General features: G+C 40.8%; 1 protein-coding gene across 12 annotated transcripts in view; it reads left to right on the plus strand.

Moving 5' to 3' along the window:
- LOC118233373 (tyrosine-protein kinase Fyn-like) overlaps positions 1–18,188 on the plus strand; it is a 63,513-nt gene extending 45,325 nt beyond the window's left edge. For 5 of the 12 annotated variants that reach the window (XM_035429069.1, XM_035429060.1, XM_035429079.1 and 2 more), the window contains 17 exons: positions 749–1,004; positions 3,789–3,885; positions 5,589–5,791; positions 5,984–6,080; positions 7,781–7,983; positions 8,176–8,272; positions 9,974–10,176; positions 10,369–10,465; positions 11,999–12,097; positions 12,501–12,604; positions 13,190–13,339; positions 13,510–13,674; positions 14,748–14,927; positions 15,342–15,418; positions 15,639–15,792; positions 16,932–17,075; positions 17,675–18,188. In XM_035429069.1, coding sequence (XP_035284960.1) covers positions 758–1,004; positions 3,789–3,885; positions 5,589–5,791; positions 5,984–6,080; positions 7,781–7,983; positions 8,176–8,272; positions 9,974–10,176; positions 10,369–10,465; positions 11,999–12,097; positions 12,501–12,604; positions 13,190–13,339; positions 13,510–13,674; positions 14,748–14,927; positions 15,342–15,418; positions 15,639–15,792; positions 16,932–17,075; positions 17,675–17,880 — 2,523 coding nt within the window. In that variant the 5' untranslated portion in view covers positions 749–757 and the 3' untranslated portion in view covers positions 17,881–18,188. The other 7 variants (XM_035429039.1, XM_035429106.1, XM_035429114.1 and 4 more) reach the window with 6 other exon arrangements.
- Positions 18,189–24,646: the final 6,458 nt, after the last annotated feature.

Consider the following 24,646-nt stretch of genomic DNA (forward strand, 5'->3'; position numbering starts at 1 on the left):
TTTTGTATGGTGTATACCTCTCTGCCGCCTGCAAAGCAACCAGTGCCATTAGATAGTATTTTATTTGAATGTGTAGTAGGCTAATATCGGGGTTGTCTCTTTATTGGCCAATAATAGCTTAAAACAAATTTATGGGTTTGAGCTTAATGCTAAGATTATGGCCGATATGATAAATAAACATACACTTGCCAGAGCAGCCATGTACTTGATGCACCTATGGTGTAGGTGAAGCAAAAAGCCCAAAATGTAGCCATAGTCATCTAAACCTCTTTAGACAAGCCACACTCGCAAGTGAAGCTATAGAGAGAATGTTGGTCTCCAGGTCTCTGCTTAATAATAAAGTAAAGAAGAGATATTTTGTTAAATAACTAAAATTTGTTACATTTTTTTATGTCTTTCCTCATCTACTTCTTCCATGAATGTGGATACTTGGCTGCAGTTTGCATTTGTTCTGTAATGTAAAGCAGGGGAGGCATTGGCATCAGCATCAGCCAGTATGACCAGACAAATATCAGTAATTGATATCGGCATCAGACTTTCCATAACACGCACCGCTAGGAGTTTATGAATACATTTATTTGGGAGGGATCCCTGAAGATGATTCAGTGAAAATGAATCCTATTATGAGTATATGTGAGCAGCATAAATCCATAAAGTCTCGACCTAATTGGTACCTCTGCTTGTTATGATTGCATAATTTCTCTCACAGCATGTATTTGTTTACCCCTCTCTCCTTCTCTCCCTGCAGAGATAGATAATGGGCTGTGTACAATGTAAGGACAAAGAGGTAGCGAAACTCACGGACGACAGAGACACCAGCATCGCCCAGAACTCAGGGTACCGCTATGGGGCTGACCCGACCCCGCAGCACTACCCCAGCTTCGGGGTCACCGCCATCCCCAATTTCAACAACTTCCACGCGCCGGTCAGCCAGGGGGTGGCCGTCTTCGGCGGGGTGAACTCGTCCTCCCGCACCGGGACCCTGAGGTCTCGCGGCGGAACGGGTAAGGGTCGCGACCCTTATGGCCTTCCAACCCCGCGTCCCCAAATTGGCCCATCCCCGCCCCCTGTCCACGTTGGACTGAGGGACACGTTGGACTGAGGGACTGGCACTTTGTTTAGGAAGAGAGGGGGCACTGGGTCCAGGAAATCCTCCCTGCTTTATTGAGGCACTGAAAGGAAATCGCTGATCGCACCACACTTCCATGCCAACCAGTTGAGATCTTTGTTATTTCGTTCCCTCTCACCATCAGTGTCTAAAATAGCATACAGTGCTATTCTCTAAAAAGTACATTAAATAATAGTAATAATAAAAATAATACACTCAGTTACAATTTTACTTGATCATCTTAAATGTAATGTAAGTGTAATGTAAAAGAATAGTGACTTCATATCATATCCAAGTAGAAGTTAGGACTAACTTTTAGGACTTTAAAAATCTTTTACAAAATTTCCTGAAGTGTCCTCTGAAGTGTCTCATTTTGTCATGAAATGTCTGTGTTGAAGTGGAAGTGGCAAATGGAGGAATGTTGCTGAATGTATTGCTTAAGTTGTTCAATTACATCTATGGGAAACTGAAGTAAAACAAAAAAATCTGATCACAAAATATTTCTAATTAATAAAAGGCATGATCCCCAGGGAATGATTGGAAGAGCACAGGAAGTTCATGCAGAGCACAGGAAGTTTTTTACATAGCATTTTACATTGTATCCATTTATACAGCTGGATATATACTGAAGCAATGCAGGTTAAGTACCTTGCTCAAGGGTACAACGGCAGTGTCCTTACCCGGGAATCGAACCTGCGAACCTGCGACCTTTCGGTTACAAGCCCAGTTCCTTACCCACTGTGCTACACTCCCACCCCACATATTTTGTTTACCTATTAGGTATTTTCTAGTTCATTGTTTAAGGAGTATAGATACCTTGGCTACATGAACAGCACTAGAGCCTTACTGTGGCATTAGGTCGGAGAGGTGGATTGGTCTCGGCCCACTGGTGGAGAGAGCTCACGCACCTGGGTTGCGTTAGCTAATCAGCCCTGGTGCTTACAGGTGTGCTGCTCTCCACAGTTCGGGGCTGAGAGTGGGAGGTGACACCGAGAATGCATTATGATTTCCGTTTCAGTTTTGTTTCTTTGAACACAAGAAGTGAAACACGACTGAATAGTGGGAGGAGCCCACTATATATTCAATTTACTGAAAAGATGATGAACAGTTGACAACCTGGCCAGCTACAAGCAAGGAACTAAAAAGTTGACGCTCTGTTTTGCTTTACTTTGTCTTTGTTATTTTAGTTTGTTGTTTTAGTTAATTGGTTTTTAAAAATAATAAATAATAAAAATAATACACTCAGTTACAATTTTACTTGATCATCTTAAATGTAATGTAAGTGTAATGTAAAAGAATAGTGACTTCATATCATATCCAAGTAGAAGTTAGGACTAACTTTTAGGACTTTAAAAATCTTTTACAAAATTTCCTGAAGTGTCCTCTGAAGTGTCTCATTTTGTCATGAAATGTCTGTGTTGAAGTGGAAGTGGCAAATGGAGGAATGTTGCTGAATGTATTGCTTAAGTTGTTCAATTACATCTATGGGAAACTGAAGTAAAACAAAAAAATCTGATCACAAAATATTTCTAATTAATAAAAGGCATGATCCCCAGGGAATGATTGGAAGAGCACAGGAAGTTCATGCACATATTACATTACATTACAGGCATTTAGCAGACGCTCTTATCCAGAGCGACTTACACAATTTTTTTTTTTTTTTTTTTTTTTTTTTACATAGCATTTTACATTGTATCCATTTATACAGCTGGATATATACTGAAGCAATGCAGGTTAAGTACCTTGCTCAAGGGTACAACGGCAGTGTCCTTACCCGGGAATCGAACCTGTGAACCTGCGACCTTTCGGTTACAAGCCCAGTTCCTTACCCACTGTGCTACACTCCCACCCCACATATTTTGTTTACCTATTAGGTATTTTCTAGTTCATTGTTTAAGGAGTATAGATACCTTGGCTACATGAACAGCACTAGAGCCTTACTGTGGCATTAGGTCGGAGAGGTGGATTGGTCTCGGCCCACTGGTGGAGAGAGCTCACGCACCTGGGTTGCGTTAGCTAATCAGCCCTGGTGCTTACAGGTGTGCTGCTCTCCACAGTTCGGGGCTGAGAGTGGGAGGTGACACCGAGAATGCATTATGATTTCCGTTTCAGTTTTGTTTCTTTGAACACAAGAAGTGAAACACGACTGAATAGTGGGAGGAGCCCACTATATATTCAATTTACTGAAAAGATGATGAACAGTTGACAACCTGGCCAGCTACAAGCAAGGAACTAAAAAGTTGACGCTCTGTTTTGCTTTACTTTGTCTTTGTTATTTTAGTTTGTTGTTTTAGTTAATTGGTTTTTCCCAGAACCCGTGGGGGGGAAAGGGTGAAGATGGCATTTATTTTATTTTGTGTTTGTGTGGGTGCGCTGTCTCTCTCTGCATTCGGCAACCAACAGTGTTCCCCGGCACTGCCGCATCTATATGCCAGGAGTGTCATGCTGGATTGTGACACTTACATTGCAAGCTTACAAGCTATCTGCGGTACGAAGTTCATCATCTTTTCAGTAAATTGAATATTTGTGGTTAGTGTTCTGTAAATGTTTCTGAAGCGAACGCCTTCCTTGGGTTTCATCTCCCTGTAACATGACAGTGAAAGTGAAAGGTGAGTCTTCTTTGTCCCTCTGCTGTGAGCTTTTTGAGTGCTGACTCATGCCCCTGGTCTGCTTCCGACAGGCGTGACTCTGTTTGTGGCTCTGTACGATTATGAAGCTCGGACAGAGAATGACCTCAGCTTCAGGAAAGGGGAGAAGTTTCAGATTCTCAACAGCGCGTAAGTATGAAAATATGCGGATGAAAAAATATTTTAGTCAAATTCTGTATCAACTGCATGACTTTTGTCTGTTTAATGTACATTTTGACACTTTTAAAGATAACAAATCCAGAACCCCCGGAACGTGAGTGTTTTGTAGTCCCATGTCTATACTTCAACCGCTTTGCCATTTCTGGAAATTGGGCAGGGGTAGGGGGGTGCTATGATTTTGGAGCAACACCTGTCTGGATGACAACTGTGACCTGATAATTTATTCATTTATTTTTTTGTTTTTTCTTGGGCCTGATTGTTGCCTCAACTGATTGTCCATGTATCATTGCATACCAGTGACCACCTTTGCTCAGTTGGGCACCCACAGTTCATCATTGCCCACCCTGTGCATGAAGTGTATTCCTCTGACGGCAGTGACTGCATCGCACACCAGGCTAACTTCAGCATGACATGCTTTAGAGCATGTACTTAAGTTATCTGTAGTATCCTGGCACAGAATGTAGCAGCAGTGATACAGGCCAACAGATACAATTTGAAAGTGTGAAATAAAAAAATAAGAAATCTAAGTATGAAATTGGGAAAGGGAAAGAGGACACAAAAACATTCTAGAGAGGGGTAAGCCCAAGCTGTTGTTCCTGGCATCCAAGAGCCTTCAACATCTGTTCCTGCTCTGACACAGGTCAAGATGAGTGTGCCCCCCCTAATGGACACATAAAACACTGCAGGCCATCTGTGCTCCCCATTTCCTTGTCCTCCATCCTGCCTATGTTATGATTTTTGCACTGAGCCTATAGGTATATATTCCACCTAACAGTAGCGTGTTGCTGTTAAAGTGGGACAGCACATTTGAGCTTTTTTGATTTCACAGTCTAGTTCATTTGCAGGTTTTTAATTAATACGTGATATTAATTTTGAACTTTTTCATTGATGTATCATTTGTTTAATTCTGATTGGAGTCGATACACTTTAGTCAATTCAGTAAATCTGAATTTAAGTCATTTAAATTTATAAATACCTATAATGTTTTTGAGAATTGAAATTGAAGTCTTGTCTATGAATTAACAATGCAAAATGGAGATTTTAATTGTTATTTATGAAATATATTTGACGTGATAGTTCAGTTATAGTTCAGTTCACAATTGTTAGCAACATCAAGGACAATGTGGAAAATAAGGGTAACTGGAATATTGTTGTTGTCTGCTCAGTCATATCTTTGGCCCAAGCTCAATGTGATTTGCGGCCTCTGGAATAAGGTGTGAGGGAGTCCGCTCCCGGTCCCTAAGGAGAAGTCGGTTGCTGCCAGGATATCTGCTGATTTTGATGCTGTATATGGTCCTGCGTTTTGTACCAAATTTATATGAAAGACTTGAGGCTCCTAGCGTGTGTTTGTAAGGATCTGCTAATACACTTACTGTATGAGCATCAAGTGCCCTGATCGTACACCAGGCTGTTTCCCTGGAACGTCACTCAAGGGCTTGACTGTTTGTGTCACATGTAGTATATAATGGTATGGACATTGCTGCCAGGTGCAGGACAAAGTAGAGTTTTATTCATAAACGAATAACGAAATAACTAATGGTTTTTTCATTTTCCGATTTTGGATTATCAATTGAATATGAAAAGAACAAATGATACATGGATTCATCTCAATACTGTATATTTCAAGACAAAGCATGGAGTGACACACTCTCTCTCTCTCTGTTTATCTACAGTGAAGGGGATTGGTGGGAGGCTCTCTCTCTCACTACAGGTGGTACTGGCTACATTCCCAGTAACTACGTGGCTCCAGCCGACTCCATACAGTCTCTCTCTGCATTCGGCAACCAACAGTGTTCCCTGGCACTGCCGCATCTATATGCCAGGAATGGCATGCTGGATTGTGACACTTACATTGCAAGCTTACAAGCTATCTGCGGTACAAAGTTCAACATCTTTTCAGTAAATTGAATATTTGTGGTTAGTGTTCTGTAAATGTTTCTGAAGCGAACGCTTTCCTTGGGTTTCATCTCCCTGTAACATGACAGTGAAAGTGAAAGGTGAGTCTTCTTTGTCCCTCTGCTGTGAGCTTTTTGAGTGCTGACTCATGCCCCTGGTCTGCTTCCGACAGGCGTGACTCTGTTTGTGGCTCTGTACGATTATGAAGCTCGGACAGAGGATGACCTCAGCTTCAGGAAAGGGGAGAAGTTTCAGATTCTCAACAGCGCGTAAGTATGAAAATATGCGGATGAAAAAATATTTTAGTCAAATTCTGTATCAACTGCATGACTTTTGTCTGTTTAATGTACATTTTGACACTTTTAAAGATAACAAATCCAGAACCCCCGGAACGTGAGTGTTTTGTAGTCCCATGTCTCTACTTCAACTGCTTTGCCATTTCTGGAAAATGGGCAGGGGTAGGGGGGTGCTATGATTTTGGAGCAGCACCTGTCTGGATGACAGCTGTGACCTGATAATTTATTCATTTATTTTTTTGTTTTTTCTTGGGCCTGATTGTTGCCTCAACTGATTGTCCATATATCATTGCATACCAGTGACCACCTTTGCTCAGTTGGGCACCCACAGTTCATCATTGCCCACCCTGTGCATGAAGTGTATTCCTCTGACGGCAGTGATTGCATCGCACACCAGGCTAACTCCAGCGTGACATGCTTTAGAGCATGTACTTAAGTTATCTGTAGTATCCTGGCACAGAATGTAGCAGCAGTGATACAGGCCAACAGATACAATTTGAAAGTGTGAAATAAAAAAATAAGAAATCTAAGTATGAAATTGGAAAAGGGAAAAAGAACACAAAAACATTCTAGAGAGGGGTAAGCCCAAGCTGTTGTTCCTGGCATCTAAGAGCCTTCAACATCTGTTCCTGCTCTGACACAGGTCAAGATGAGTGTGCCCCCCTAATGGACACATAAAACACTGCAGGCCATCTGTGCTCCCCATTTCCTTGTCCTCCATCCTGCCTATGTTATGATTTTTGCACTGAGCCTACAGGTATATATTCCACCTAACAGTAGCGTGTTGCTGTTAAAGTGGGACAGCACATTAGAGCTTTTTTGGTTTCACAGTCTAGTTCATTTGCAGGTTTTTAATTAATACGTGATATTAATTTTGAACTTTTTCATTGATTTATCATTTAATTCTGATTTGAGTCGATACACTTTAGTCAATTCAGTAAATCTAAATTTTAGTCAGTTAAATTTATAAATATTTATAACGTTTTTGAGAATTGAAATTAAAGTCTTGTCTATGAATTAACAATGCAAAATGGAGATTTTAATTGTTATTTATGAAATATATTTGATGTGATAGTTCAGTTATAGTTCAGTTCACAATTGTGAGAAACATCAAGGACAATGTGGAAAATAAGGGTCACTGGAATATTGTTGTTGTCTGCTCAGTCATATTTTTGCCCCAAGCTCAATGTGATTTGCGGCCTCTGGAATAAGGTGTGAGGGAGTCCACTCCCGGCCCCTAAGGAGAAGTCGGTTGCTGCCAGGATATCTGCTGATTTTGATGCTGTATATGGTCCTGCGTTTTGTACTAAATTTATATGAAAGACTTGAGGCCCCTAGCATGTGTTTGTAAGGATTTGCTAATACACTTACTGTATGAGCATCAAGTGCCCTGATCGTACACCAGGCTGTTTCCCTGGGACGTCACTCAAGGGCTTGACTGTTTGTGTCACATGTAGTATATAATGGTATGGACATTGCTGCCAGGTGCAGGACAAAGTAGAGTGTTATTCATAAACGAATAACGAAATAACAAATCGTTTTTTCATTTTCCGATTTTGGATTATCAATTGAATATGAAAAGAACAAATGATACATGGATTCATCTCAATACTGTATATTTGAAGACAAAGCATTGAGTGACACACTCTCTCTCTCTCTCTGTTTATCTACAGTGAAGGGGATTGGTGGGAGGCTCGCTCTCTCACTACAGGTGGTACTGGCTACATTCCCTGTAACTACGTGGCTCCAGTCGACTCCATACTGTCTCTCTCTGCATTCGGCAACCAACAGTGTTCCCCGGCACTGCCGCATCTATATGCCAGGAATTTCATGCTGAATTGTGACACTTACATCGCAAGCTTACAAGCTATCTGCGGTACAAAGTTCAACATCTTTTCAGTAAATTGAATATTTGTGGTTAGTGTTCTGTAAATGTTTCTGAAGCGAACGCTTTCCTTGGGTTTCATCTCCCTGTAACATGACAGTGAAAGTGAAAGGTGAGTCTTCTTTGTCCCTCTGCTGTGAGCTTTTTGAGTGCTGACTCATGCCCCTGGTCTGCTTCCGACAGGCGTGACTCTGTTTGTGGCTCTGTACGATTATGAAGCTCGGACAGAGGATGACCTCAGCTTCAGGAAAGGGGAGAAGTTTCAGATTCTCAACAGCGCGTAAGTATGAAAATATGCGGATGAAAAAATATTTTAGTCAAATTCTGTATCAACTGCATGACTTTTGTCTGTTTAATGTACATTTTGACACTTTTAAAGATAACAAATCCAGAACCCCCGGAACGTGAGTGTTTTGTAGTCCCATGTCTCTACTTCAACTGCTTTGCCATTTCTGGAAAATGGGCAGGGGTAGGGGGGTGCTATGATTTTGGAGCAACACCTGTCTGGATGACAGCTGTGACCTGATAATTTATTCATTTATTTTTTTGTTTTTTCTTGGGCCTGATTGTTGCCTCAACTGATTGTCCATGTATCATTGCATACCAGTGACCACCTTTGCTCAGTTGGGCACCCACAGTTCATCATTGCCCACCCTGTGCATGAAGTGTATTCCTCTGACGGCAGTGACTGCATCGCACACCAGGCTAACTTCAGCGTGACATGCTTTAGAGCATGTACTTAAGTTATCTGTAGTATCCTGGCACAGAATGTAGCAGCAGTGATACAGGCCAACAGATACAATTTGAAAGTGTGAAATAAAAAAATAAGAAATCTAAGTATGAAATTGGGAAAGGGAAAAAGAACACAAAAACATTCTAGAGAGGGGTAAGCCCAAGCTGTTGTTCCTGGCATCTAAGAGCCTTCAACATCTGTTCCTGCTCTGACACAGGTCAAGATGAGTGTGCCCCCCTAATGGACACATAAAACACTGCAGGCCATCTGTGCTCCCCATTTCCTTGTCCTCCATCCTGCCTATGTTATGATTTTTGCACTGAGCCTACAGGTATATATTCCACCTAACAGTAGCGTATTGCTGTTAAAGTGGGACAGCACATTTGAGCTTTTTTGGTTTCACAGTCTAGTTCATTTGCAGGTTTTTAATTAATACGTGATATTAATTTTGAACTTTTTCATTGATTTATCATTTAATTCTGATTTGAGTCGATACACTTTAGTCAATTCAGTAAATCTAAATTTTAGTCAGTTAAATTTATAAATACTTTTAACGTTTTTGAGAATTGAAATTGAAGTCTTGTCTATGAATTAACAATGCAAAATGGAGATTTTAATTGTTATTTATGAAATATATTTGAAGTGATAGTTCAGTTATAGTTCAGTTCACAATTTTGAGCAACATCAAGGACAATGTGGAAAATAAGGGTCACTGGAATAATGTTGTTGTCTGCTCAGTCATATTTTTGCCCCAAGCTCAATGTGATTTGCGGCCTCTGGAATAAGGTGTGAGGGAGTCCGCTCCCGGTCCCTAAGGAGAAGTCGGTTGCTGCCAGGATATCTGCTGATTTTGATGCTGTATATGGTCCTGCGTTTTGTACCAAATTTATATGAAAGACTTGAGGCCCCTAGCATTTGTTTGTAAGGATCTGCTAATACACTTACTGTATGAGCATCAAGTGCCCTGATCGTACACCAGGCTGTTTCCCTGGGACGTCACTCAAGGGCTTGACTGTTTGTGTCACATGTAGTATATAATGGTATGGACATTGCTGCCAGGTGCAGGACAAAGAGTTTTATTCATAAACGAATAACGAAATAACGAATCGTTTTTTTTCATTTTCCGATTTTGGATTATCAATTGAATATGAAAAGAGCAAATGATACACGGATTCATCTCAATACTGTATATTTCAAGACAAAGCATTGAGTGACACACTCTCTCTCTCTCTCTCTGTTTATCTACAGTGAAGGGGATTGGTGGGAGGCTTGCTCTCTCACTACAGGTGGTACTGGCTACATTCCCAGTAACTACGTGGCTCCAGTCGACTCCATACAGTCTCTCTCTGCATTCGGCAACCAACAGTGTTCCCCGGCACTGCCGCATCTATATGCCAGGAATGTCATGCTGGATTGTGACACTTACATTGCAAGCTTACAAGCTATCTGCGGTACAAAGTTCAACATCTTTTCAGTAAATTGAATATTTGTGGTTAGTGTTCTCTAAATGTTTCTGAAGCGAACGCCTTCCTTGGGTTTCATCTCCCTGTAACATGACAGTGAAAGTGAAAGGTGAGTCTTCTTTGTCCCTCTGCTGTGAGATTTTTGAGTGCTGACTCATGCCCCTGGTCTGCTTCCGACAGGCATGACTCTGTTTGTGGCTCTGTACGATTATGAAGCTCGGACAGAGGATGACCTCAGCTTCAGGAAAGGGGAGAAGTTTCAGATTCTCAACAGCGCGTAAGTATGAAAATATGCAGATGAAAAAATATTTTAGTCAAATTCTGTATCAACTGCATGACTTTTGTCTGTTTAATGTACATTTTGACACTTTTAAAGATAACAAATCCAGAACCCCCGGAACGTGAGTGTTTTGTAGTCCCATGTCTCTACTTAAACTGGTTTGCCATTTCTTGAAAATGGGCAGGGGTAGGGGGGTTCTATGATTTTGGAGCAACACATGTCTGAATGACAGCTGTGACCTGATAATTTATTCATTTAATTTTTTTGTTTTTTCTTGGGCCTGATTGTTGCCTCAACTGATTGTCCATGTATCATTGCATACCAGTGACCACCTTTGCTCAGTTGGGCACCCACAGGTCATAATTGCCCACCCTGTGCATGAAGTGTATTCCTCTGACGGCAGTGACTGCATCGCACACCAGGCTAACTTCAGCGTGACATGCTTTAGAGCATGTACTTAAGTTATCTGTAGTATCCTGGCACAGAATGTAGCAGCAGTGATACAGGCCAACAGATACAATTTGAAAGTGTGAAATAAAAAAATAAGAAATCTAAGTATGAAATTGGGAAAGGGAAAAAGAACACAAAAACATTCTAGAGAGGGGTAAGCCCAAGCTGTTGTTCCTGGCATCCAAGAGCCTTCAACATCTGTTCCTGCTCTGACACAGGTCAAGATGAGTGTGCCCCCCCTAATGGACGCATAAAACACTGCAGGCCATCTGTGCTCCCCATTTCCTTGTCCTCCATCCTGCCTATGTTATGATTTTTGCACTGAGCCTACAGGTATATATTCCACCTAACAGTAGCGTGTTGCTGTTAAAGTGGGACAGCACATTAGAGCTTTTTTGGTTCCACAGTCTAGTACATTTGAAGGTTTTTAATTAATACGTGATATTAATTTTGAAATTTTTCATTGATTTATCATTTGTTTAATTCTGATTGGAGTCGATACACTTTAGTCAATTCAGTAAATCTAAATTTAAGTCAGTTAGGGTCACTGGAATATTGTTGTTGTCTGCTCAGTCATATTTTTGGTCCAAGCTTAATGTGATTTGCGGCCTCTGGAATAAGGTGTGAGGGTGTCCACTCCCGGTCCCTAAGGAGAAGTCGGTTGCTGCCAGGATATCTGGTGATTTTGATGCTGTATATGGTTCTGCGTTTTGTATCAAATTTATATGAAAGACTTGAGGCTCCTAGCGTGTGTTTGTAAGGATCTGCTAATGCACTTACTGTATGAGCATCAAGTGCCCTGATCGTACACCAGGCTGTTTCCCTGGGACGTCACTCAAGGGCTTGACTGTTTGTGTCACATGTAGTATATAATGGTATGGACATTGCTGCCAGGTGCAGGACAAAGTAGAGTTTTATTCATAAACGAATAACGAAATAACGAATCTTTTTTTCATTTTCCGATTTTGGATTATCAATTGAATATGAAAAGAACAAATGATACATGGATTCATCTCAATACTGTATATTTGAAGACAAAGAATGGAGTGACACTCTCTCTCTCTCTCTATTTATCTACAGTGAAGGGGATTGGTGGGAGGCTCGCTCTCTCACTACAGGTGGTACTGGCTACATTCCCAGTAACTATGTGGCTTCAGTCGACTCCATACAGGCTGAGGAGTGAGTGCATTTTATAACCATTCCTGCATCTACCAATACAGACAAACACCACACTACTTCTGATAATTCTTGACCAGGGCACTTAACCTGGACCTGCTTCTGTAAGCATCCTCCTGTATAAATGGAAAATATTACAACATAGTGTGTGTGTCACTGTGATTAATCTGGCTGAGGAAGTACTTACACAAGTCATTTAAGAGGGCATTACAGTTACATGATCCAGAATTTACTTAAACAGCGCTACGTAGACTTGATTTTTGGATGCTGTTTCAGTGGCTTGGTCCACATCAGGTGCTGCCCAGTCCACTGCTGCTTTTGTCTAGGCCCCCTCTGTGCCAGTGCATGCTGGGAAGAGGCTTGCTCTCACTTTGGGGGCCGTGTCTCTTTGTTCCCGCCTCCACAGCTGGTACTTTGGTAAACTCGGCCGAACGGACGCGGAGAGACAGCTGCTCTCCAGTGGAAACCCGCGGGGTACCTTCCTTATCCGGGAAAGTGAAACCACCAAAGGTGACTACCCCTGATATGACCCCTGAAACTGAGCAATGACAAAACTGTCCAGACGATTTGAAGATCAGTGATTAGCACTGCACATGCTCTCATGCCCAGTATTATTTTTAGTCTCGTAAATTCTTAGGGTATTGTTGCCAGTTCACGATTTCACAAGAGATTTCAAGAATTTTTCAGACTTTTTCCTGATCATTAATAGCTAATTATTTTGCTAATATACTTAACTAATATGGACTAATATCATTATCGGACCTAACAACAGATGATGGATATGCTGGAATTACTTATTTTCAAAAAAGATGTCACACTTCTTTACACCCCTACACACAAAATCTTTTAGTGTTAATTTAACTGGGTGAACTGAGTCCAGACGGGACTCTATTAGAGTCGATTTAGCAGTGAACATTTCGGTTTGCAATAAATAAATTTGTGTTAACATGCTACCCTCATCCAGGTGTGTGCAGTTCATGTCAACTTTTTTTTCAGGCAGCACTATATTGATGTGCTCTTATTAACCATTTTTTTAAATGTATAAGAAGTCGGAGGATCACACCTCCAAAATGATTTCTTTTCCAATTCTGTCAGGGGCCTTCTCATTGTCCATACGAGATTGGGATGACATTAAAGGAGACCACGTGAAGCATTACATAATCCACAAGCTGGACAGTGGAGGGTATTACATCGCCACCAGAGTCCAGTTTGAGACACTGCAACAGCTCGTCCAGCATTACTCAGGTAAGATTGAAATTATTATTATTATTATTATTATTATTATTATTATTATTATTATTATTATTATTGTTTATTTTACTATATTTTTTCTGTCATTCTCTCTCACTCTCTCAATCTTTCTTTTCTTCCATGCTGTTTCTTTTCCTCTCCCTCGCTCCATCCTGCCCCTACAGAGAGGGCCGCGGGGCTGTGCTGTCGCCTGGTGGCCCCCTGCCACAAGGGCATGCCTCGCCTGGCCGACCTGTCAGTCAAAACCAAAGACATGTGGGAGATCCCGCGGGAGTCGCTGCAGTTCATCGAGTACCTGGGGAGCGGCCAGTCTGGGGAGGTCTGGATGGGTAAGCTCCTCCTTGCCACATTAAAGGAGGGCTTCCCAAAACTGGGAAGCCCCAAAGCTGCAAGGGGGTGTCAAGCCGGGTCGTGAGGTACACATGAGAAAAATAACCAATTGTACATATATGTAATAACGATATTAATGAACTAAATTACTTTTATACAATATGCTTTATATTGACGTTCACACATGCAAAATTGCATCGGGAGGTTGTATTAAATATAATTTGCTGCATGTTGTATACTTCCCATAGATGTTCACGAGTCAGATTAAACACTACACTAGACCATTAGCTACGGCATACATGCAGCTGCATTAACACTTTCACTCCATATTCAGGCATATCATTGGATGTATGTTTAGATGGTTTGAGGTACAGAAAGCCTTGGTCATATGTGAAAATTACATTTTTACAACTATGCAAACGTTTATAATAATAGCATTTATTTAACTCCCTGGAAGTAAACCAGGAATTTGCATGTTGCCTTCACATGTGGAGGCTGAGCTAGAACTGCAACTTATGGGATCTGTTTCTTTATCATTTTGATGTTTCTTGAAACAAATAAATATATAATAATAATAAAAAAAATAACCATTCTTGAAAAATAAAGTTAATTCTTGGAAATTTAGCTCACCTGCATGTTGTTCCAGTTCTATGCATATCAGTAGAGCATTATAAGACTGATAAACTGATTTAGTCAGTATTATGAAACCCTGAAAATTTTGTCAATTGAAGGTACGAAACACACACCAATCATAGGCCCTTTACAAATTGGATCTATACATTCTTAGCATATCTGACCTGGCACTTTACATGGATGTACATCATTCTGGGAAGACAGTTCAGTTTAATCTGTTAAGAAAACTGTAGCCAGAAAGAATGCCAGGATGTATTTTATCAATTTGAGGAAAGTTTTACAATACACGATTCATTGAATTTAAAGTTTACAAAGCCTATGAGGTTACCTTGATTAACAAAAAAATAAAAGAAGGAAAATTCTGAGGTGTGGGTGCCTCAAGCGTTAGGATGTGGTATCGCCGGAGCTGCTAACCCCAGATCCTGCTTGCCCTTGGCAGGGACGTGGAACGGGATCACCACGGTGGCGGTGAAGATGCTGAAGCCGGGCACCATGTCGCCTGAATCCTTCTTAGAGGAGGCCCAGATCATGAAGAAGCTCCGGCACGACAAGCTGGTGCAGCTGTACGCCGTGGTGCCCAAGGAGCCAATCAACATCGTCACTGAGTACATGAGCAAAGGTCAGAGGTCACGGCTTCAAGCCTCCAGGGAAACAGAAGCTGAACTAATTTGGCCAGAGTTAGCTCAGAAATTTGCCCTGCCTTTTCGTCACAGGGGGCATGCACCCTAACCACCATGACCGTTTGATCTTAACTTAAGTAATGTGAGCATGCTCTGAAAATGTCAGATATTTATTTTTTTCATTTGTGACTGACAATCTTGTAATGATATTTTTCAGCATAATTTAGAGTAAAAATGTATTGACTGAAACTGAGTTATCGGTAAAGTGTTCTAGAGGAATAGAAAAGAGTAAAACTGTGACATAGTGTTTATTGGCATCAGTCAGATTTTACAGAATATTCTTATGTGCCTGATTCTGCATCTGTAGGATATGCACAATAGGTCATAACAATTAGTACCCGCTCCTTTCACAGGAAGTTTGCTGGATTTTCTAAAGAATGGTGAAGGACGGACACTGAAGCTACCCAACCTGGTTGACATCGCGGCACAGGTAGGTTGTATAACTGCCTCTGGTTTAGGTCCACTGCTTTTGGAGCAGCCTTCAATTTTCAAGTTCCCCATTGATTTTCACTATTTTTAAGGGACCCGAATAACTTCTTGAGTTCCCTCTGCTTGAGGACCCTTCAGTTTTCAGGTCCCCTCTTTCTGGGCTTCCTTTGATTTTGAATCTGCTTGCATCCCCAACTGTTTGAGCTCCCCTGTGCTTTCAGGTGGCCGCAGGCATGGCGTACATCGAGAGGATGAACTACATCCACAGGGACCTCCGATCTGCCAACATCCTGGTGGGCGACAGCCTTGTGTGCAAGATTGCTGACTTCGGCCTGGCCAGGCTGATCGAGGACAATGAGTACACAGCCCGACAAGGTAAGAGGAGGATCGCCTCTCATACAGACGGAAGGGTTCAGCTTCTGTGTGAACATGTGCGATATTTTTCAATCACATGGAAGTGGCAAGGCCTTGCTGCTGATTGGCTGTCTTATCAACACTCAATAGATACCAGTCGTGAGGTTTTTTCCCCAGAAGTATTTCATGTGGCCTCTGAATTTTGGTTGATAGCCGATGTGCTGCATGGCAGCAATTATTTTGATTACGCTTAAATCTGTGATGTGTTATTTGTATTATACAGCCCTAGTCATGACCCATTGGTGAATCATGGTGGAAATAACCAATATGTTTTCAGTAGTGTTTCAGGGGATTGGTGAGAGTCTTCCAAGATTCTTTGGCGTGTCCTTTGGCTTATGGACTGCCCTCTTAAATTCAATCCAAATTCAAAGTAGCACTAAATGCAAAACAACCCCATTCCATAATTTCAACATAGGTGTGACGTTCTATTCAACATAAGAAACCTTTTAATGCCAACACATTATCAATGTATGCACCTAAAAAGTTCAATTCCAAAATGCCTACTGGCTTTAAAGTTAAGTTACACAGCTTAGCTAACTTATGCATTTATTGCATAGCTGGCAAAGAAGTTTGCAGTGAAAAGACATCAGAGCAAGTGGGTCTTGCTTGAGCGTTTCAGTGGAAGTGACTGTGGTGGGCTTTCAGAATCTAGATGGGCGATTCAGCAAAAAAATTTGAACCTAAAGCAGACAAGACTGTTATGCTTTTAACTTGAAAGCTTTTTCTGATAAGAGTAACAGCTGATGCCCAATGACAGAGTGAAAGAGCGACGTGCCTGAGAAACGTGATTCATAATTGAACCGCAATTATTGGTTCGTTGGATTTAAATGTAGAGGACCCTTTTTTAATAAGCAAGTGCACAAAGGCCAGTCAGATAGGGAACCGACAAAACTGGCTGTATTGGTAGTTAAGTCTTGAAGTTTACTACAGCCACAATGCAGGACAGCTACAGCACTGGTCATGGTGCCACAGGAAAAACCCAGCCATCGTCTTCCTTCATTCCAGCCCACTGTGACTGTGCAGCTGTAACTTTTTGAGCAAACCTTTGGTACTAGGAGTCCTGGACAGGCTCCTTTCTTAACTCTGACTCTTTCTTCTGGGGCTGCTTTTAGGCGAAAAGATCCCCATCAAGTGGACCGCGCCTGAAGCTGCACTGTACGGAAAGTTCACCATCAAATCGGATGTGTGGTCGTTCGGGATCCTGCTGACAGAGCTGGTGACCAAGGGGAGGGAACCATATCCAGGTGAGAGGCATGGTCAGGGCTGAGGAAGTCAGGCCTGGGAGACAGTTTAATGATTGAGAGATAGTTTTGCACAATGCTTAACTGGTTAAGAGGTATCTCTTTGCTTGTTTATAATGTTGTCTATGATCAATGTCAATTGTGGTGCAATTGCTTGTTTATGTTCTATATCAGGGCTGTCAAACGAGATTTCCAGGGGGCCGCATTGTTTTTGTGGTTTCCTTTCCAATCAGCTGCTAATTAAGTCCTTGAGAACAAGTTGTGTGGATTCTTTAGCCAATTCAAGTGACTTAAATGAACCACCGGTGCCAAGAGCACCTGAAAAACCAGCAGACACTGCAGCCCTACAGGACTGGAGTTTGACACCTGTGTTCTATACAGTACAGTTCTGACCTTCTTTCTATCCTTTTTCTCTGTTACTGTTTTGTCTGTGCATGCATGCATATGTGTGTGTGTGTGTGTGTGTGTGCATGCTGGCATGTACATATTTGGTTGTATTTTGTATGTATGTGTTTGTGGGTCGGTGTCCATGTTTGTTTGCATTTGTGTGTGTGCGTGTGTGTGCGTGCACATGCTTCTGTCTGTCATTCCCCATGTCTCAGGGATGAATAAACAGGAGGTGCTGGAGCAGGTGGAGCGGGGATACAGGATGCCCTGCCCTCAAGACTGTCCCAGCTCTCTGCACGAGCTCATGCTAAAGTGCTGGAAGAAGGAACCTGAGGAACGGCCCACCTTTGAGTATCTGCAGGCCTTCCTGGAGGACTACCTCACCACAGAGCCACAGTACCAGCCTGGGGACAACCTCTAAATGAAATGCATTTAGTCAGAAGGCATTTTGGTGTTACTGGTCTTTGTGGGTTGGGGTGGGGAAAGGGTGTATTCAAATTAAATGAATAATGATATGATATTGTTAAGCCTGTATTTATTGTAATTATGAATTGCTTGTTTACTTCTCCCCTTTTTTATTTGTTTCCTTATGATGTTTTTCCTATTCATGTAATGTGAGGATTTTTTTTCCCCCCTGAGGACAATAACGGTAACAATGATAATGATAGCAGTGGTAATCCCCAAAATAAATGAATTAAACCGGATCAACCCCTCAAGGTTTATAATGTTGATTCTGTGTTTTTTTTCTTCGGGGAACGCAATGGTTTTCATTACAGTGGGAACATGGGTTATTTTACCTGACTCGTCAAGCCCAGTGATACTTCAACAAAGAAAAACAGAGAGGGAACCAGGGGGAGCCCTGTTTATAAAGGGAAAGACAACCCCACTGCCCCTTAGTGCCACCAGTACCCCTTTCCACACATGAAAGCTTACCCAAAAATCATTTAACAACTTTAACAAGTGTGACTAAGAGACTCAGAATTATGGAAAAGTTTCTATAGCAGTTTGCAGGCTCAAGACCTAACAGATATGTTCTGCATGGAAAATGACTTGCTTCCTAAATATGTACATTCAGCAACATTGTTCATTACTCCTGAAAAAAAAAAAAAAGTAAACTGAACAGGAAGCCAACCCAAAATAAGTTCAACTTACTAGTTACACACATCATTAGCTCTTTTAGAGTATTTAAAGTCCACTTTTTCAGACAATTACTAGTACCTTCACGTGTAAATGTTATGGACATGGTAAAATAGCAGATAGCCGTTGGCTGTGTGAGCAAGAGCTAGCATAGCTGGACAGGTTAGTGTGACAATGTTGCGTATTACATGTGTGAAAGCAGGTAGTGTGTGGGTTGCCTGTCTTCACTCAGGGCACTGTCAGCAGTAAAATGCAGACATAATCATTCTCCATCTTTGAGACTGGTTTTGCTCCACCAGTTCCACAGGCCTGCTAGCAAGGCAAAATAAAAATATTTATTTATTCATTAATTTGTTTGTTTGTTTTTTCCTTTGAAAAAGCATTTGTTAACTCAATTCTGCCAAAGTTTCCAAAATTTACTCATGGGACTCCAAATACAGGTTTTGCTTATTTGCATTTCCTTTTTAAAACTTTTTTTCTTCAAAGGCAGATATTTGGTTTTAGTAACCAGATTTTAGTAATCAAATTTTTCAATAAGTGGGACTCTAGTGTGTTCAGATCTGCCAATCGGTTAATCACCCAGTCACATATACAGTGAGCTCCATTATATTTGGGACAAACATAATTTTTTCTTGATCTGGCTAGGTACTCCACAATGTCACATTTATAATCAAACAATTCAATGTGGTTAAAGTGCACATTCCCAATTTTTATTTTAGGGTATTTATGTATATTTTTGTTTCACTATTAGGAAATTACAACACTTTTTAGACATGGTCCCCACATTGGGCACCATAATGTTTGGGACATATTAATGTTACATTAATGAACGTAGTCATGTTTAGTCACATATTGGCATGGAATGACCAGGTGCTGAGTATCTTCTCTGGTGGTACTCTGCCAGGCCTGTACTGCAGCCATCTTGTTTGTCTAGGTGGCTAGTTTTATCTTCAGCATATGAAACACATCTTCAGTTGGATTCAGTTTGGATGAATGACTTAGCCAGTCAAGAATTTTTCAGTTTTTCAGCGTCCAAAATACTGTCCAAATACTTATGGACTGCTGGAGTGGTGCGTGGCAAACAGCGCTCAGAAAATGGTGAACAGGCACATGCTTTCCTGGGCACTGGACGAAGAATACCTCATAATGCATAGTCATGGTAGAAAGCCAAGCTCTACAAAACACATGTAACTTCTGTTTCCCTTCACATAACCCATGTCTGGGCCTGTAACTGTTGCAGGAGGAGCCCTATCAGTTTTCTCTGTGTTAGTCAAAATTTACTTTCCCATGGTCTTGCTTTTTTGGTGTAATGCCAGATAAACATATGATAAAGGAAAATTAGGATTGGATATATTCAACATATTTTTCATGTTTCGATGCAAACAGATTTGTTTAATAATGCCGACTACTGAACTAGCGAAACTTAATGAACGAAAAGATGGCAATGATTTACTTTAGAGCCAAGTTCATGTTGATGGAATACTTGCGGATTAAGGAGTACTGTTGCTACTTGTTGGTTGTTTCCTATAGACAGGTGTGAATTCAGGGCAGGCAAAATGGTAAGTTTTGATGCTTAATATGTATGAATATGTATCTGTCTGTATCTGCATATGTACATATACACACTTGTAATATGACAACGTGTAAATACGTCACTAATCATCATGTTCCTTCTTCATTCTGTCTTAGTTCTATTTTTCATCCCACCCAGTTGACCATGGTTATGGTCAAGTTTTAAAAATGTATGTTTAACTTGAAGATATATTGTCTTTTGTTTAATTCAGTTTTTGTTATTCTCAATTAATTGGCTGCCATAATTTCCCCTCCAATTTTTGTTTGAACATGGAACATTTTGAGTCAGTCAGTGACAAATAAATATTTTACAACTCCAATTTTCCATTTCACGTCTTCCCACAAAATGCAAGCGCGGCACGTGCCTTGCACTTACGCAGCAAGGGCACATACACAACACCCTTAACAATAACTGACTGTCTACTGCTACGCTAATGCTGGGCGAGCTAGTGCGTGCTAGCGCTTTTTAGTTTGCTAAACATGACTCATTGGTGTCACGTTAGGAAAGGGGAGTTGTTCCCAGGAGCCATTACAGGTGTGTCTACTGTGCAGGAGAGCAGCTTGCCTTGTACAGGTTGTACAGGAGGTAGGGAATGGAAGGATAAAACCATCTCCACATTGACTTCAGCAGGTAACCTTTCTTGCTTTATAAACAGCAGTGTTGGTGGGGGTAAGACATGAAAGGATTAGGGATCACATTACAGAAATTTCTGCATTGTTACATCTGTATACTCTGTGATGTGACTGTAAAGGTCTTTATGGAGGAAACTCTGATTTCTATAGCCGAAGTAAATTACACAAACTGTCATTTGCTTGGCAGGCACCAAAATGTAGATGATTATGTCAATTTGGCCTATGTCTGATCATGCTCTCACTCTGAGTTTTACATCAATAGTTCTACCTCAATTATAAGTGTCTTTAAATTACGTTACCCTCAGTAGTTACCATTAGTTTTCAATGATATACCTTGGCTGATTTGTTGGATTACTTATATTAGTTCTGGTTCACTTGAAATTTTTATTATATCCTCACATGACTCTAATGCCTGATGAAATTATGATTATTATATTTTTTCTATTTTGGATTGATGACCTTAAAACATGTTAAGTTGTCCTTTTTGTTTAATTTCATTTTTTTTAGTTTTGGTTGATTCATCACAAGTATTTTCTGTTAGACCTCATGGTGAAGTAGGCTTGAAATGAATTTCAGATCATTTCATCCCACCTTTAGGTCACGAAACCATGTTACACTTGCAAGCTCTGCTATTTTGGGGCTAATTTCCCACTCAGTGATTAAAAATACAAATTTATGTTTATGTTATGTGTGCAATGTGAGCATGAAATAAAATAAAATGAGAATAGGTTCCGCCCTTGTTTTATTTCCCCTCCGATTGTTCTACTGCCCTTGTTTTATGGGCTGTTACATAGGCCTAGGCCTATATACACAGATTGAAGTGCAGTGTTTTGTCCCATATATCAATGTCCCATATTATATAAATAGCTTAAAGACTACAATTGATAAGATATTGACACATTGTAAATAGTTTTTTTCAATCAGAAAGTCATCCCACAAAGGAAGGAAAAGTAATACTGTAATTACTGAGCTAAAAACAGACTCGACGGAAGCCCTGAAAGGGAAAGTGAAAGGTCGGCCAAAAATTTGCGTTAAAATTCACTCAGAAAACCATACTAGATAACAAGGACAGATCCCTGCTTAAATTATGTATGATTTGATTTATTTTAAATGAAAACAATTCCCTATATCAGATAAATGACTTCTGGAACAGATTTTTACTTACCTTGCTCAAAAACATTTTTCTTTTTTCAAGAAATATTTCCGACATTGGTCATCGAATTGCTCCGTTCTTTTGGTACGCGATAGAGGACTGAATGGCTTGTCTGCAAACCGGAAACGGCTACTGTAGTAGCCGTATACAAAAAGTTATTCACTGTGTTACATTTATAAAGCGTTACATTCATAGCGACTATCTCCCACACCTTATCAGAATTAAAATCAGAACATTTCTGAGTTTATTTACTTATTCGTTGACTCTTTTGTTTAATTCTAGTTTTTAGTGAGCACCCACAAATCTCCTAAAAATGGTATTCTGTAGGGAAATGCACCTATCCTTATTTTGTTTTCGACATACAGGCTATTGTGTCTTGGTAAGCAGACTGGTAATTGTAATGTGTTGTTGTTGCTGTTGTTGTTATTGCTGTTATTTAAGGATGCATATATTGGATTACGGATTTACATTTTTGATTCTTTTTTTTTCAAATCTCATGAAATAAGATATTAATAAATAAATAATATAAAATAATATATCAATACTTTCACTTGTCAACAGCCCTGCATACTATAACAATTCCCATCATTCGCGTATTGCCTGCTATTAACTAATTGATTTAGTGAGGTAAGATGTGTTTATTTCGGCCATTACGGTCACTACAACTGTTGACAGCTCGTTGTCGGCTGTATCGTTGCTGTTTAACTTCTCATGAGCTTTATGGCATTGCCCAAGTAGCCTACTACGGAAGAAATCCTTCAGAGCCTACGGCGTATGTGATTGGTAGTTTAGATTTGGCTCACCCCTCTGTATTTGCATATACTGAACTAGAGAATTCCCTGCTTTGCATGTACCTTTTCCCAATGAAAAAAAAATGCAGCATTATTTCCTCGTTTGCAATTCCGGGCAAGTTTCCTTGTAGGCGGAGTGCCAGTCGCGGTAACCGCCAGAAGGTATCTAAAAAGTACTTTCCTCTTTATGTCTAGGCTACGTACAGTCTTTTTTAAAATAGTAGAATTGAATTTAAATACCCTTTGCCCTGTCAATAAACAAACTATTTGGCACTTGAATCAGGTACTCGACAACGGTAAGTCATTATGTTTCGCTGACCTCTCAGGGCAAGAAAACCACGTTCGACCTGCGGAATCGGACTGTATTTGTGAGGTTATACTGTTGTTTCAGGGCCGGTGCTATTTCTATTTTACCTGTGAAACTATTCATTAATACAATTATAAATACATCTCTGAAATTACGCTGGTAGAGCAATACAAGTAGCCTAAAATAAATGAAAAAACATGAAATTAAATTGGGACTCTTAACGAAGTTCAAATGTGTAGCCTGTTACTTGTGAATAAATCCATGTATAAATGTACGTTTGAAGAGTGGCATGGTGTTTGCGTCCCAGTTATGCGCAGTAAATTCGGACTTTCCCACACAATGTACGGTTATTCGGAGTATGTGGATACTGGAGACAAATGACTCTCGTTTCGAGCCGTTTTTTATTAAACGCGTTTCAGCAAATCAAAAGTTCCTGTGGGTCACCCTTTCTGTGTTGTAGGCTAGCCTCCGTGTATCCATACCTGTGCAACTCTACGAACAATATTTTAGAATGTGTTCTCAAACTGTTTAAAGGGGATTGTTTTGTAGTCGCCTAGTCGCTCATCTGTTTTTTGTTTGTTTGTTTGTTTGTTTGTTTGTTTTTGTTGTAGTATAAGAAACCTGGGTCGCCCGCGGCGAGAATAATGAAACGCTTCACTGGTAAGATCCCTTCAGGGAAACATGCCATAGCATACCTAATGTCTAAAACAAATATTGTTTTTTTGTTCTATTAGAAAAAGCCAAAATAGACCAAAAGTTATGACTTTCTGACAAATGGCTTTGTTCAAATAAGCCTGCAAACCAAACAAAATATTTAGTTAAATTTGTTTAGTACACTTCAATTAAAAATGGATAAATTATGGAGAAACATGATCGAGAAGTAAGAGATCTGGGAGCTTAGCTTCAATGTGTTATAAATGTTGAAGTGCAGTAAAAATAAAATAAACAGCGTTGTTAGGCTGCTTGAACATAGCTGTTTAGAGAACAGTTTAATTGGAATTTTCAGTACAATACTGCTTTCAGTTGGAAATAAACTGGTGGAAAACACAAATATGTTTTTTCATGTGTAGTATTCTGTTTTTTTATGAAATGTCACCAAATGCATGTTTTCTTCTTCATTTTATTTTAAGGCTTCCGTTCTATTCCAGTAGAGGTCGATGAGTCAATGAATGTGTTGGACCTGGTCTTAAAGTTGAAGCAGGAGGAGCACTCAGCTTGGGGCCTGAACGAGCCTGGCGGGGTTTACAGTAGTCGGCCCGATCCCGGGGCTACGACAGAAAACCAATTCCGACTGATGGATTACCCGCAGCCTCCCTGTGACAGACACAGTTATGAGAGGAGCGCTTACGGTGGGGCAGATTGGTGGATGAGCCCTAACGCAAACTGTTGTCCAGTCACCGCGGCACCCGGCTCACAGCATCGGGAGTGGACTGTGGGAAGTTTGCCCCTTGACGCGTCACAGCTGTCCTGCGGCCCTCTAGAAGCCAGGCTCCGCCCAGTCAACAGCAACCTCCGGCCCATGCCTGGAAAAGCAGCGGGTCCTGAGGATGACGCCAAAAGCTGTGCACCTGGGGAGACGGACGGCCCACCCAGG

This window comes from Anguilla anguilla, chromosome 1 (genome assembly GCF_013347855.1).
Source record: "Anguilla anguilla isolate fAngAng1 chromosome 1, fAngAng1.pri, whole genome shotgun sequence".
Classification (NCBI taxonomy): domain Eukaryota; kingdom Metazoa; phylum Chordata; class Actinopteri; order Anguilliformes; family Anguillidae; genus Anguilla; species Anguilla anguilla.